The following is a 12,389-nucleotide window of genomic DNA, read 5'->3' on the forward strand; positions in this document are numbered from 1 at the left end:
TCTCCACCATTTTTGTATTTTTTCTTCATGGTCTTGGTTTTCTTAAGGAAAAGTAAACTCTTTATTTTTTTGCTGCCACATAATTTAATATTTAATCTCTCATGAACTTGAAAATGTTGAAGATTTTTTTCTCCCTGAAGCACCATTTCCTTTGCTCATCCCAGGAAGCTAACCCAGAAGGCATATCCCTCTGTAGTTTTTAGATTGTTGTTTTCAAAGCTTTAGTATAATCCCCTCTTCCTGTATTCCAATCAATCTACCATAGGAAAAAATGATCTTTACTTATATTTTACTCCTTGGTCCACCTGGACTGATAGGCTAGTTTTAAAGAGTATCTTTAACACATTGGCCTGGATAAGAGATTAAAAAAAAAAAAAAAGATCTAGTTAACTTGCATCACTGCAACTCTGAAGAACCCAGAGGTACAGAGAAGAAGAGGATGCAGTTGAAACTAGAAATCACATCATTTGGGCAGTTCTCAAGATTTCCAGATTCTCAGAGAGCAATTAAGTGCCATATTCTGAACTCTCCCCTTGTATCTCAGGGGCTGGAAACCTAAGAACTACATTTCTTCAAATCCCTGCCAGCAAGAATTGAGTTCTATTTCACAAGTGCGGGATACTCACATGAATTTTGGAAAGCGTAAAAGAAGCAAAAGACATGACCGAGTCTATGGGAATGTGGCTTAAGCAGGAGGTAATAATATTTTCACAGATCAATCTGTGCTGTTTCCTGTGTTTTGTCCACACTCCTGCTGTAGATATTAGTTGTGGTTTCCTGCAATTTTGCACTTCCTGGTTTCCTCAATGCCAGTGGAGGCTCCTCCTAACCTTCACCTTTCCAGCTCCTCCATTGGTTTTGTAAGATTTTGATTTCTTGTATTAAATGACCTTTTGCTAGAAATACTTATAATGGCTTCTCCTTAGCTGTCTGAATCATGACTAATATACACTTCACTGGCTGCTCCGTGCTTCCCTTGTACAAGGTTCTAGATAATTCTGAGTGAGCCATAAATGGAGTCTATGAATAGCATTCATTTCGACTATGCAAATGTCTATCTTTAATGACCTTCAAAAAATAAAACCAATCTAATCCTGAACAAATATGCATCATTATTGGATTCCTACATGGCTAAGACCTTACTTTTCTACAAGTTGTATGATAAAAGTGGGAAAAGCATACCGTTTACATCTTTATGGATGTATATCTTCACATCCACTTTTATATTTACTTGACTCATCAACTCAGCTTCCTTGATGGATATTGACTGAGCAGTAACTTAGTGCCAGGAACTGAACGTACCTGTGATACCACAATGATTTAAACAGTCCCCATTCCCTGCTTTCATGTGCTTCATATGCAGCAAAGATTGGGAAAAGAGAGAATCTTCAAGGGGCAAAACATACAGATACAGCCAGGTACTAAACAGCCTTCCAAATCATGAAAAGATTTTGACATAAGAATGATGAGGGGACACTGAAGAGTTTTCATCAGAGAAGTGATTTGATAAAATCTGAGTTTTTGTATTCTGAGGGGGAGGTAATTAGATTTCTTCATTGATTTCCACTTGAAGGAGGTACTGGGGATTGATCCCAGGACCTCTTGGGTGCTGAGCATGCCTCTACCATTTGAGCTATACCCTTCCCCCAATAAAATCTGAGTTTTTGAAAAATCACTCGGACTAGTGGGTAAATGTTGGATTGGATAGGAAAACGATGAGACACAGAAAGAACTATTAGGAAGTTGCTACATTAAACCAGATGAGAGATACAGGGGTCCCGGGAAATAATCACAGCCTGAACTATGGTGGGGAACACAGGGATGGGGAAAAGTGAGTTGATTCAAGAAACATCTAGGAATTAGAACAAAATGTGAGAATTGATTGGACTTGTTGATAAAGAGACAGAAGAGTCAAGAGTGACTTCAAAGCGTGGCTTTTGCGAACTGGGTAGATAGCAGTGTCATGATTGGGACAGGAAAACAAAGTGGAGGTGGGGCGGGGTGTGGATCACAATGGCAAGTTGTGACCTAGGCATGCTGGGTTTGCTCTGCTGGTGAGACACCACGTGGGCATGTCAAGAGGGCTGACAGAGATTCAGGTCTGATGTTCAAAAGAAAAGTCTGAGCTGAACATAGAGATTCAGGCACTGTCAGAATATGGATTATAATTGTAGCCACAGAAGTGAGTCCATGACTCAGGTTCCTTACAGACCCCATGGAGCGTGCGCTAGACTAACTGTCCGGGAGCCACCGTTATTTCCCCTTCTTTAGTTGTGTCAAAGGCTGACGATCGCATCTTGGACAGGCATTCTGACATAAAATAGTGCACATTTCTCTAACTTCCCCAATTCTTTTTATTTCAACACATCAAATCACTACATAAATGACATTTTATTGATGAGTTAACAGAATTAATTAGATCACATATATTAATTAGATTCTAATAATTTACTATGACCACAGGTGGTACAGTAGCATGCACATTTCCTACAGTTTAAGAATTCTCCAAGAGGGAAAAAAACCTTTAACCACAATTATCTATTAGCATCTCAAGCAAAGTAACTGCTATTTAAAAGACAAAAAGCTTCTTCTTAGACAGTTACATCAGGTCCAAGAGAAAAATGAATTCTTCAGTTATATATTACAGATATACATTATTAACTTCTTATTCAGTCTTATACCCAATCTAACTTCCACTGTTTCCATTCTTTTTCAGTTTCCTAAAAGTGCAGTGCAGTTCAAGATCAGTCTTTTATTTCTAGCATGGAAATAATTCCATAAAAGCTGTAATATAAATTTTATATGTAGCCATAAAATAAATCTCTCCTGTTCATAAAGTTAATGTTTGTAACTAAATGCGATAGTCATGCTGAATTGACTTAAAATTTAAAGAATCTATTCACAAGTTCAGGTATACTTATAAAAATATGATTATAATGAAACTTCTTTAACAGCCTCCAACTATTTTAACAGCTATTTTAACATCTCAATTATTTTTCATGAACATAATAGAGTTTTAAGCATCTTTGGTTGGATACTATTGAAATAAAAATGTATTTATGAAATCATTGAAAAAAAAAAAGGTACTATAGCATCTATGTTCCACCCTTTATAGGTAAAATTATATTATGTATGTATTCATAAGTTATCCAAAAATACAGCTAATTATTTTGAGAAGCAGATAATTTTTGTTGAAATTGGTCCAAGCAGAACATTTTCAAAGTGGAACAAATGTAATGTTTTTAACAGTTCTTACCAGATGGGTGCCATTCTGATGTTCTATTGTTTTATGAATCATGAATGTGTCCATGGAAGATGAATTTCAGAAAAAATAACACTGCAGTAAACACATTAGAGCTATGTACCTGCGCAAAACTGCTTACAAATCACACCAAAATGTTACAAAATGCCATGAAACTATTTTCTAATCTGATTTAATTTTTAGTGAGGACAAACTCAGCTCCAGCAGAGGAAAAATATGTGTTCAAAAAGTTGTAACACTTAAGCAATGAGTTAAAGTATTGAGTTGCATGCTTCTTTATTCTGTAAATAGTAACTGTATGAAGCAGGGACAACTTGAAATGAGAAGTTAAATAATGGTTTGCATTTCTCTGAGAACTTCAGCCTTCAATTCTAAGTTGAAGAAACTTTTCATTAAATGTGCATTTGTTTTTACAAAAACAATTGGTTAATTGGGTGGTAAAAACTTCCCCCATCATTTGCCAAAATACTAATTACATAGCAAATTTCAGTTTATTTCCTTGAAGTCATTCAAATAGTTGGTAACATTTACCTGCAGCATACATAGGAAGAATAACAAAAAGCCAAAATATAATAGAGAAACGTCTGTGGCATTCTAGGGAAGTTGGTATTGGTAGCCTTTTCATCAGATGAGGGGGGAGCAGCGAATTACACGTCATCCCCAATCTCTGCCCTCATGTGATCTGGAAGTCAACTTATTTACCCACCATCTTTTAGCAATACTGACACCACCAACTCCATGTTCCTGTTTCCTTCACCCTGGGAAACAGTTAAAAGCATTTCTCTCTGCTTTTACTCATAATTCAACCTACCATCCAAGCAACTGTAAGCAAACTTTTGCTGCCTCATTGAATCTGAGTGTTTTTACCTACACTCTGCCAACCAGTTTTCCACGAGTTACATTGCAGATGCTTCCATTCAGATGCTCTTTTTCTTCCTTAAAATGGAAAATCAGGAGGCACCTGAATGCCCTCCTCAACCAGATTGACAGCTCTGGTCAGAATTCATCCATCTATTTTCACACGGCAGTTGCCCTTAAACGTTGGTAGCCTCTGTGAAAGAGTCACTGGGGCCATTGTTCTTTGTGACTTCCAGGTTCTTTTTAGCCTTGAATGTCACGGACACCTCAGAGTGAATGGCGTCCATCCTTTGCTCACAGCGGAAGGCTGAGAGGAAAGCCTTTCTGTAGTTGCTGTTCATCCAGCCATAGAGAAGAGGGTTGGCAAAGGTGGAGCACATGGCGATGATGTGGAACACGGTGAAGATAAGTTTGTACTCCTTCAGGTCCAGGACTTGGTTGTCAATGTCCACAGCAAGTTGGAAAGCATGGAGAGGCAACCAGCTGACCGCAAACACCACCACCACACACACCAGCATTTTGGTGGTTTTTTGCCTCCGCTGATGATAGTGGTCGTTGGCAGCTCCAGGGCTGACATGGTTCCTAAGTTTACTCCAGATACGAGTGTAGGAGAAAGAGATGATGCCCAGAGGTAGGACATACAGAATCAATAAGGAGGAGAGACTGTAGACAGTGCCATAGACGCTCTTGTCCTCACCAGGCCACTTCTCCGTGCAGGCCACAATCTCAAAGTCAGGAATGATCTCAATCAGTGAGTACTCCCGGAAGATGGCCAGGGGGCTTGCTAGCAAGGCACTGACACCCCAAGCCAGGCCAATAATCAAGAAGCTGATTCGCTTGGAGATCTTGCTCTCCAGGTGGTAGACGATGCAACGATGCCTGTCCAGGGCAATTACCGTCAAGGTGACGGTGGACACTTGTACCGCCAGGCCCTGGGCATAGGGCACCAAGTGGCATAGGACAGGACCCATTTTCCACTCCCCCATTAAGGTGTAGGTAAGCGTAAATGGCAGGCAGAGGGTATTCACCAGAAGATCGGCCACAGCCAGGTTGGCGATAAAAAAGTTGGTTACTGTGCGCATGCTCTTAAATTTGATCACCACGTGGATCACCAAGGAATTGCCAATCACCCCAAGCAAGATGATGGAGCAATAGGCCAATATAAGTACGATCTGTACCTCGATCAGCTTGGTGCTGTCTATGAGCTCGGGCTCAGAGTCGGGGGCCAGCTCACCTCTAGGAGTGGTGTGCCCTGGACCAGACTGCTCCACCTTCGTTTCTTCCACCGTCTGGTTCTCATCAGCCTCTGCACCTAATGGGCCCATTTTCAGCAACTAGCACAAGAATCTACAATTTAAAAAATGAACAAATGTGGAACAAGGGAAACACAAGGGTGAAAGGATTATTACAAATGGGTTGGTTTCATTTTGGTTGGGGCTCAAAGTACCTGTCCTCTGATCCCTACAACTGCACATAGTGGAACATTTCAATAAAGCGGACACCTTAATAAGTCTGCTCACGAATGTGCATAGATTAAATCAGGTCTTTGAAATATATATTATGAAGACAAAATCTTAGACCTATAGTATAGACATAATTTCGATGTGAGTGCTACCAAATGATTCAATGCATTTTAAGCGAGATGGATATTAGAAACTTAATTAAATTAATTTTATAACTGCTATAAATTCATCAAATTAATTTTAAGGTTGATAAAGAAAATTATCTTCAATATTTTGACTGTTTTAAATTCATAAATATAGCAACAAATTGCATGAAAAAGAGACATATTAAAACCCTTTGCTTGGTGCCTGGACTTTAGTAGAAAAATTTAAGATAAACTGAGCAGATTCGGTTTCGTAGCCATTTTTCCTAGTGGATGGGTTAGTGTTAGAAATAGATAGCCTGTGTAAAAATAGCTTCTTTTTTTGGGGATCTGAAATAAACTTCCTACCTGACACAGCAGAATTCTACACAGGAACCACAGGAAAATATGTCCAATCTGAATTCCGTCTCTCTCTAACCCCTAAGTACAAAAGTTTTAACACATTTCTTCCCCAATCGCTCCCCTCACCCTCAGAATGTCCCTTCTGTGTGCCCCATTCAGTCAACACTATCCCCCCTTAATTAAGCCACATAAAGCTAAGAAGCAGGTAACCATGCTAGGCATTTTCATCTCCTTTAGTTCTCACATTTAAGAGAACCCTCAGGCTGGTCTCTTGCATATTTTTCCCAATGGTCCTTTTATTTCTATCACATTTATTCTGGCTGCCTTGATTTTTTACCATAATTACTCTAATAGTCATCTAACCTTCTTCTCCCACTTGCTTGCTTGCTTGCTTGCTTGCTTGCTTTCTTTCTTTCTTTCTTTTTCTTTCTTTCCTTCCTTCCTTCCTTCCTTCCTTCCTTCCTTCCTTCCTTCCTTCCTTCCTTCCTTCTTTTCCTTCTTTCTTTCCACCTTTCATTTGTTCATTCATTCTCTTAACGATCATTCATTCAATACAATTGAGCATCTACTAAATGCCCAGGGTGGCTTCACCTTCATGATATACTTATACTTATTCAAACATGCATTCGGCAAGTATTAGAAACTTACGTCAGCAGCTGGGACTCATGCTGGAGGAACAGGCAACAGGATAGTGCCCTCACTCCAAGGCTCTTACATTCACTGGACAGCGCCTACTCTGACATTAAAATAGTCTTTCTGAAATTCAAATGTGATCACATCATTTCCCTCAATGTCTGAAAGTTGCTTAAAACAATATAACATATCAGTTTCTGATATAAAGTTCCCTTTTCAAGTCTATAAAAATATCTGGAGCCTAACATCATCATGGCAGTACTTTTTGAATATACTCATAATGACAAAAGCTTCCATCATTAATTCAGAACCTCTTTCAAATGAACTGGTTTTTCATGAATCAGAATCACATCTACCTACATTGGTAGGTGAGTTATTTGTATTCAGCCCACAGACAATGTCTGGCTGGGCTTGTGTGCCCAACTCCATTCCTCCCCCTGCTCTTAGTGGGCAGATTCTTACAGACCACATGTTTAGGCTCCCAAATCATTGGGATGCTGGCTGGGTTTGGCCAGTGGGAGGCATTGGCAGGTAATTAGAATGCAGGAGGGAGGGAGAAGCCAGAAGCCACTGTACTCTTCTCCCTCCATCTCTCTCCAGGCATGCCTTAGCTGCCCATCTATGGCAGGTTCCCACAGATCTGTCACGATTTTGTTTCCAGAGGAGGTCCCTGGTCCCTGTCACATCACTTTCTCTGTGTCCCTGTAGCTGGAGGTAGTAAAGACTTGTTGCTTTTGTTAATCCCCGGGTGGCCTCAACATCCCCTGCTTGGTTACCATCACTTGTATAACCAGGTTTCTGCATTCAATTCATTCTCTTTTCCCTTCTTGAATGGTTTCTGTTTTGCATGATGTGCTGATCCCATACATATATGCTTTCATTAATTTGCTCTCCCACTGAAGGTACTACACCCACAAGTTGGTAACACTGACATTCAGAAGAAAAGCCCACCTCCACTGTATGATATTCAAACCCTTTGCTGAGCTCATCCCCTCTGGCTTCATCTCTCCTGACATCTCAGCATATATCCTGTGATTCTGTCATACGGAACTACTCCCGATTGCAGCAACACGTTGGCCTTTCTCACGCTTCTCTGCCTTCCCTGTTCTCAACTGAGAAGCCTGTCGGTTATCCCAACAACCTGTGCTCACTTCTAATGCAGCAAGTAGCACCTACCACATCACGACTGTTTTCCTTCAACCCCCTCCCCACAGCAATCTCTTTCAGGACAGAGACTGGATCGTTTCCATCCATTGTTTAAATCTTAGCAAATATGAAGCTAAAGGAAAGCACAATTTTTCTGAATAATTGAGCTCAGCAAAGTACAAAGTGACAATTTTGATCCTTTCCTTTCCTGAAGATAATTGCCTATATAGGATCCTTGCTCTGATAGGACATCCCTGAGCTTGCTTTCTTGTTCTTAATCACGTAACCATTTCTGCAAGAAGAGTTGTTTCAAGATCCCTCTCAAGTCAGTCCCTGATTAGAACACTAAAAATTATTGGTCAGTATACACCATAAGGAAACTTTCTATCTCAAAGGCTTATCACACACACACACACACACCCCCCCCAATAGTTGCTTCTTACAGAGACGGAGATTCCCATGTACTCCGTGACCTCATGCATTTGCCTTACTAATCAATTCTAGTTCTTTCTGCGTAAATTTCAAACAGAATGTTCCAAGGAGTCCAGGCCCTCTTTTGCCTTTGCCTCCATTCTTTAGTGATTACAGAAAATGGACACTAACCATTCAAATCTTGGAGGACCCTTCCATTTCCCTTAGACTGAGAAAGAGACTTTACAGAGCACCGTTAGTCAATCCGACAAGTCATTAACAGAACCAACAAGACTCCAGGAGGTCTGAGTTTGAGGTTTGCACCAAACTAAATTGAGAGTAAGCCTGAGGGAGAAGGTTATGAGGAGTGTATTTGACTTATTAACTTATTTTACTTTTTCTTTTCAATTCTATTTTCTTTATTCCTTTCTTTGAAACTTCTCTACAGGAACGATTATGGATCTACAGGCTATTAGCATGTGAGTTCTAATAGCTACTCTCAAGCAAGGACTGGCTTTCAGCCAGTTTCAGAGCATTACCCAGAGAATGTATCATTTTATGACTGTACTTCTGGAAAAATGGAAGAAGAAAAGAGAGTACATAGAGGGAGTCCCCAGATTAGGAACTCAAAAGCACAAAAATTAAAAGAGAAGTAGAAAGAGGGAAAACTCCTTTCTTTGAAATGTGGTGAAAATGAGGCATTCACATTGTTCAAGACATTTAAGGAGAACTGTAAATGGTACAGTTTTCTTGAACAAGTAAATCTTTAGAGATTCTGCTATAGAACTATTTCTTTGTAGAGTATGAAAATGGCTTCAGGGTTTTGCTTTTGTTTTGTTTTGTTTTGTTTTCCCAGAGATTCAAAGAACTTCAGATTGAGTGGGAAACCAGTTTATGCTTTGACTCCATATTTAAATTTGTGGGGCTTTTTGCAACAGTATTCTTATTGTCACAGGTTGGCCTTAGTAAAATTGAACATCTTATCAATCACAGAACCTTCCAGGAATTTTTCTCAGGGGAAAAAAAATCCCAGAAAGTATGCCATATGCCCTAAACGTGTTTATCCTCAAGGAAGGGGGTGTGGCCATCCAAGAATGCTCCATGCAAGACATGACTGCCTGACAAGCATAAAGTTGAAAATATTCACCAAGGGGACTGAGAATGTTTCTTCTGGATATTTGAGCCTCTGACCTTTGAAAACAGTACTGCGCATTTCACATCATTCAGTTTAAATGATGTATCCCTAATATCAAAAGCCTTACAGCTTTTCCTTTCGCCTCTCTTTTTTTTTTTTTTTTGTCCACCACATGCTCTACCAGAGGGTGAGCCCTTCTGGTGAACCAGAGAACGCTTAAACAAATGGGTCCGCTGTTGAACAGCTTTGGAGAATCCAGTATGACCTACTGCCTGAGCCTGAACAGGTGTTTGACTTGTAAGGAAGAGTCAGCAACAGTAATAACCTGTTGTTCTGTTAAGATACTAACCTCTCTGTAAGAAGTTTCAAGGAAATATCAAGAATCTTCAGTCGGTAAGGAAAATTCTAGCGAAGTAGAAAGTAAGGATGGTATCACCCCCCAGTGCCCATCTTCGACATAAATGAGAAAAAAAAAAAAAAAAAACCCTCACGAGGACCTCCCCCATCCCCTCTTCAAGGGACCCGAAAGCTTCTTTGGGGCTTTGCCTGGTCCCCAGAAGGTGAATTACACTTACTGACCCGGCCCTCGCGTTTCTGCTGAGACGTGGAAGCCAGATGTGTGCCGCGCGCGGGTCACTCTGATGATTACCTAGCCGCCGGCTCGGAGAGGGCACTGGAAGGTCCCCACAGGCCGACCTAGTGCCTTCGGCTCGGCAGCGGGTGCAGGGCAGCCAGCGCGCGCGGGAGAGCAGGAGAGCGCGGCGTCCTCCCGGCGGTCGGAACGGCGGGGAGGCTGGTGCCGCTGGGATCCGCCGCCCACCTCCGCCGCCAAGCGCGCGGACACCGCACCGCCCCGCGCGGCGCGCCCGGGGGTGGGAGCGGGGAGAGATGGGAGGCTCCGGAGGAGTGGAGGCGAACCTCCCTCGAAAAGGAAAACAAATAAACAAACAAAGAACAGGTGCAGGGAGTGGGGGGCAAGGGCCCCGCAGCAGAGAGCGGGCGGGGAAGTTTCCGTGCGAGGGCGCGGGGGACAGCGTCCAGGTCTCCGCCCGGAGAGCCTGGAACGCGGGCAGCGGGACCCCGCCCAGCGCCGCCTCGCGGGTCCGCACGGTCACCTGCTATTGCTTCTCCCCCTGATGTCCACTGGCCACCTCCAAGTTTGATACTCTGGGCGTTCCCAGCACTCTTACCTCCTCTCCCCTCCACCAACCCCTCCCTTTGCTCTCGGCTCCTCAGTTCCGCGAGAGATGGTCCAACGAGCCTGCGAGGACAGCCTGCCCCCCCACCCCACCCCAGGCTCGGGCCGAGCTAGCACATCAGCCCAAGAGAGGCCAGGGCGAGGGTGAAGGCCGCCAGGCAGACAGTCCCAGCTGCGAGCGACGGGGCTGCTGTTCCCAGTGCGAGTGCTGCGGACCTGAGGACACCTTGAGCTGGCACGAGGCGGGCCTGGGAAGCAGAAGCCCCGCGATTTGGCGGGGCTGGGAAACCCCAGAACTCCAGCCAGGAGCTGCTGCTTTTTTGTTTGCAAAAGCAAAGATGGGGAGCTGGACCCGCGCACAACCACGGAGAAGCGCCCCACACGATTGCCCGCGGAGGACCAACCCTCGGCCAGGGAGTGCGGGGCGCTGGTAAAACTCTAACTAGGCGGTTGTCGCGCTCCAATGAGAAGGTAAAGCGACTTCGGATCCTTGTTGCCCACCATCAGCAATTTCCTGAACAGGTGTCTGTTGACAGTTTACAAGTTACGTATTGCGCAGGTTCAAAAGCCAGCAGCCCCATATGGTGTGCTCCCACTGGGGCAAAAGCTAGAATAGGAAAAGGAAAACAACGGGTCACCAAAAGAAAACAAAACACACACTCACAAAACAAAAACCAAAACAAATTATCTTTTTCTCCACTTAGCTGACTTCCCAATCCTTCGCTCTTTGGTCCTGACCCAAACCACTCTTGCCACGATGCGCGCGTGCCTCCGGAATCCTTTCGCCTGTCTCCTCCTAGCGATGCCCTCTCCTAATGCCTGGAGCCCGCCAGGCTGAGTTAGTGCATCAGAGGAAAACAGGACTGTGGAGTCAGTCAAAAAAGCTGCGAGGTCTGTTTCCTCGGTATTCCTCCCAGAAACTCTTATTTCAGAGCCATTCAGTCTCTCTTTCCCTTCTTCATTTTCAGAGGGGGCAGCAGAGCCTACCAAGCTGGGAAAACAAAAGCCTGAAACTGGAAACCAAAGCTTTTCCTCAAATGTCATGTGCTAGAGCTTAGCACACATTACTTTCTTCTATGCATCAGTCTCTTCATTTCTGTAATGAGGATGTTCACGCTGCTTCACTTGAAATTTCTCTGAAACACAAAAAAAGACTAAGCTACTCAAAAAATACTCTCCAAAACATTAAGTCGTCTTCTCAAAAGCATTGAGTTTTCAACCAATGGGGACTTGTCCACACCTAACAGTATTGCATATGTAAGGCAACTTTACTTGGTCTAATTTGAAGTTGATCTGGTTAATGTAGAATTAAACCCACAAGAGCACATAGACATCACTGATAAACAAAGCAGCTTGGGTTCTTCAACTGCCAAGAAATAAAAAGTGCACAGAACTAGAAATATTCAAGATGTTCTTCACAGTTTCACTTAAAATATCTCTGTACATTTTTTACCTTGGAGAAATATTCATTGTTTACACATGTATTTTCTGCAGCAGGTTCCATGATTCTTAATATATTTCCCCCAGCGAAGAATGAATTATGTGCCAAAGAGTTGTAGCTTTAGGAGAGTAGGAGTGGTTTAAAACAATCACAAAAACAAATATACAGGAAAACAAATGAGTGTTGTCTTTTAGAGTAATTGCTTTGGAGGATTCAACTGATTTCACTGATATTGACTGCATAGAACAAATTTGCTTCTTGTTAGAACTGTCTTTTTTGAAAATTTATGTTTTGATTTTTATTTTTAATATTTTTCCATTAACACCCCCCCCCTTAAGGGAGGCACTGAGGATTGAA

The 12,389-nt window shown here is 42.5% G+C and overlaps 1 protein-coding gene across 2 annotated transcripts; it reads right to left on the reverse strand.

The window, feature by feature from the left end:
• Positions 1–2,330: 2,330 nt before the first annotated feature.
• On the reverse strand, positions 2,331–10,054 carry NPY2R (neuropeptide Y receptor Y2). Of its 2 annotated transcripts, none has more exons than XM_010980310.3 (2): positions 9,973–10,054; positions 2,331–5,467 (listed from the first exon to the last, which is right to left on the reverse strand). In XM_010980310.3, exon 2 carries the CDS (start codon positions 5,443–5,445, stop codon positions 4,297–4,299), a length of 1,149 nt encoding a protein of 382 aa, XP_010978612.1. In that variant the 5' UTR covers positions 5,446–5,467; positions 9,973–10,054; the 3' UTR covers positions 2,331–4,296. The 2 variants fall into 2 exon arrangements, with proteins under 2 accessions (XP_010978612.1, XP_031320092.1); XM_031464232.2 differs by lacking the exon at positions 9,973–10,054 and adding an exon at positions 6,717–7,917.
• Between the last annotated feature and the right edge of the window lie 2,335 nt (positions 10,055–12,389).

The sequence above is a fragment of the Camelus dromedarius genome, chromosome 1 (assembly GCF_036321535.1).
Source record: "Camelus dromedarius isolate mCamDro1 chromosome 1, mCamDro1.pat, whole genome shotgun sequence".
In the NCBI taxonomy this organism is placed as follows: Eukaryota; Metazoa; Chordata; class Mammalia; order Artiodactyla; family Camelidae; genus Camelus; species Camelus dromedarius.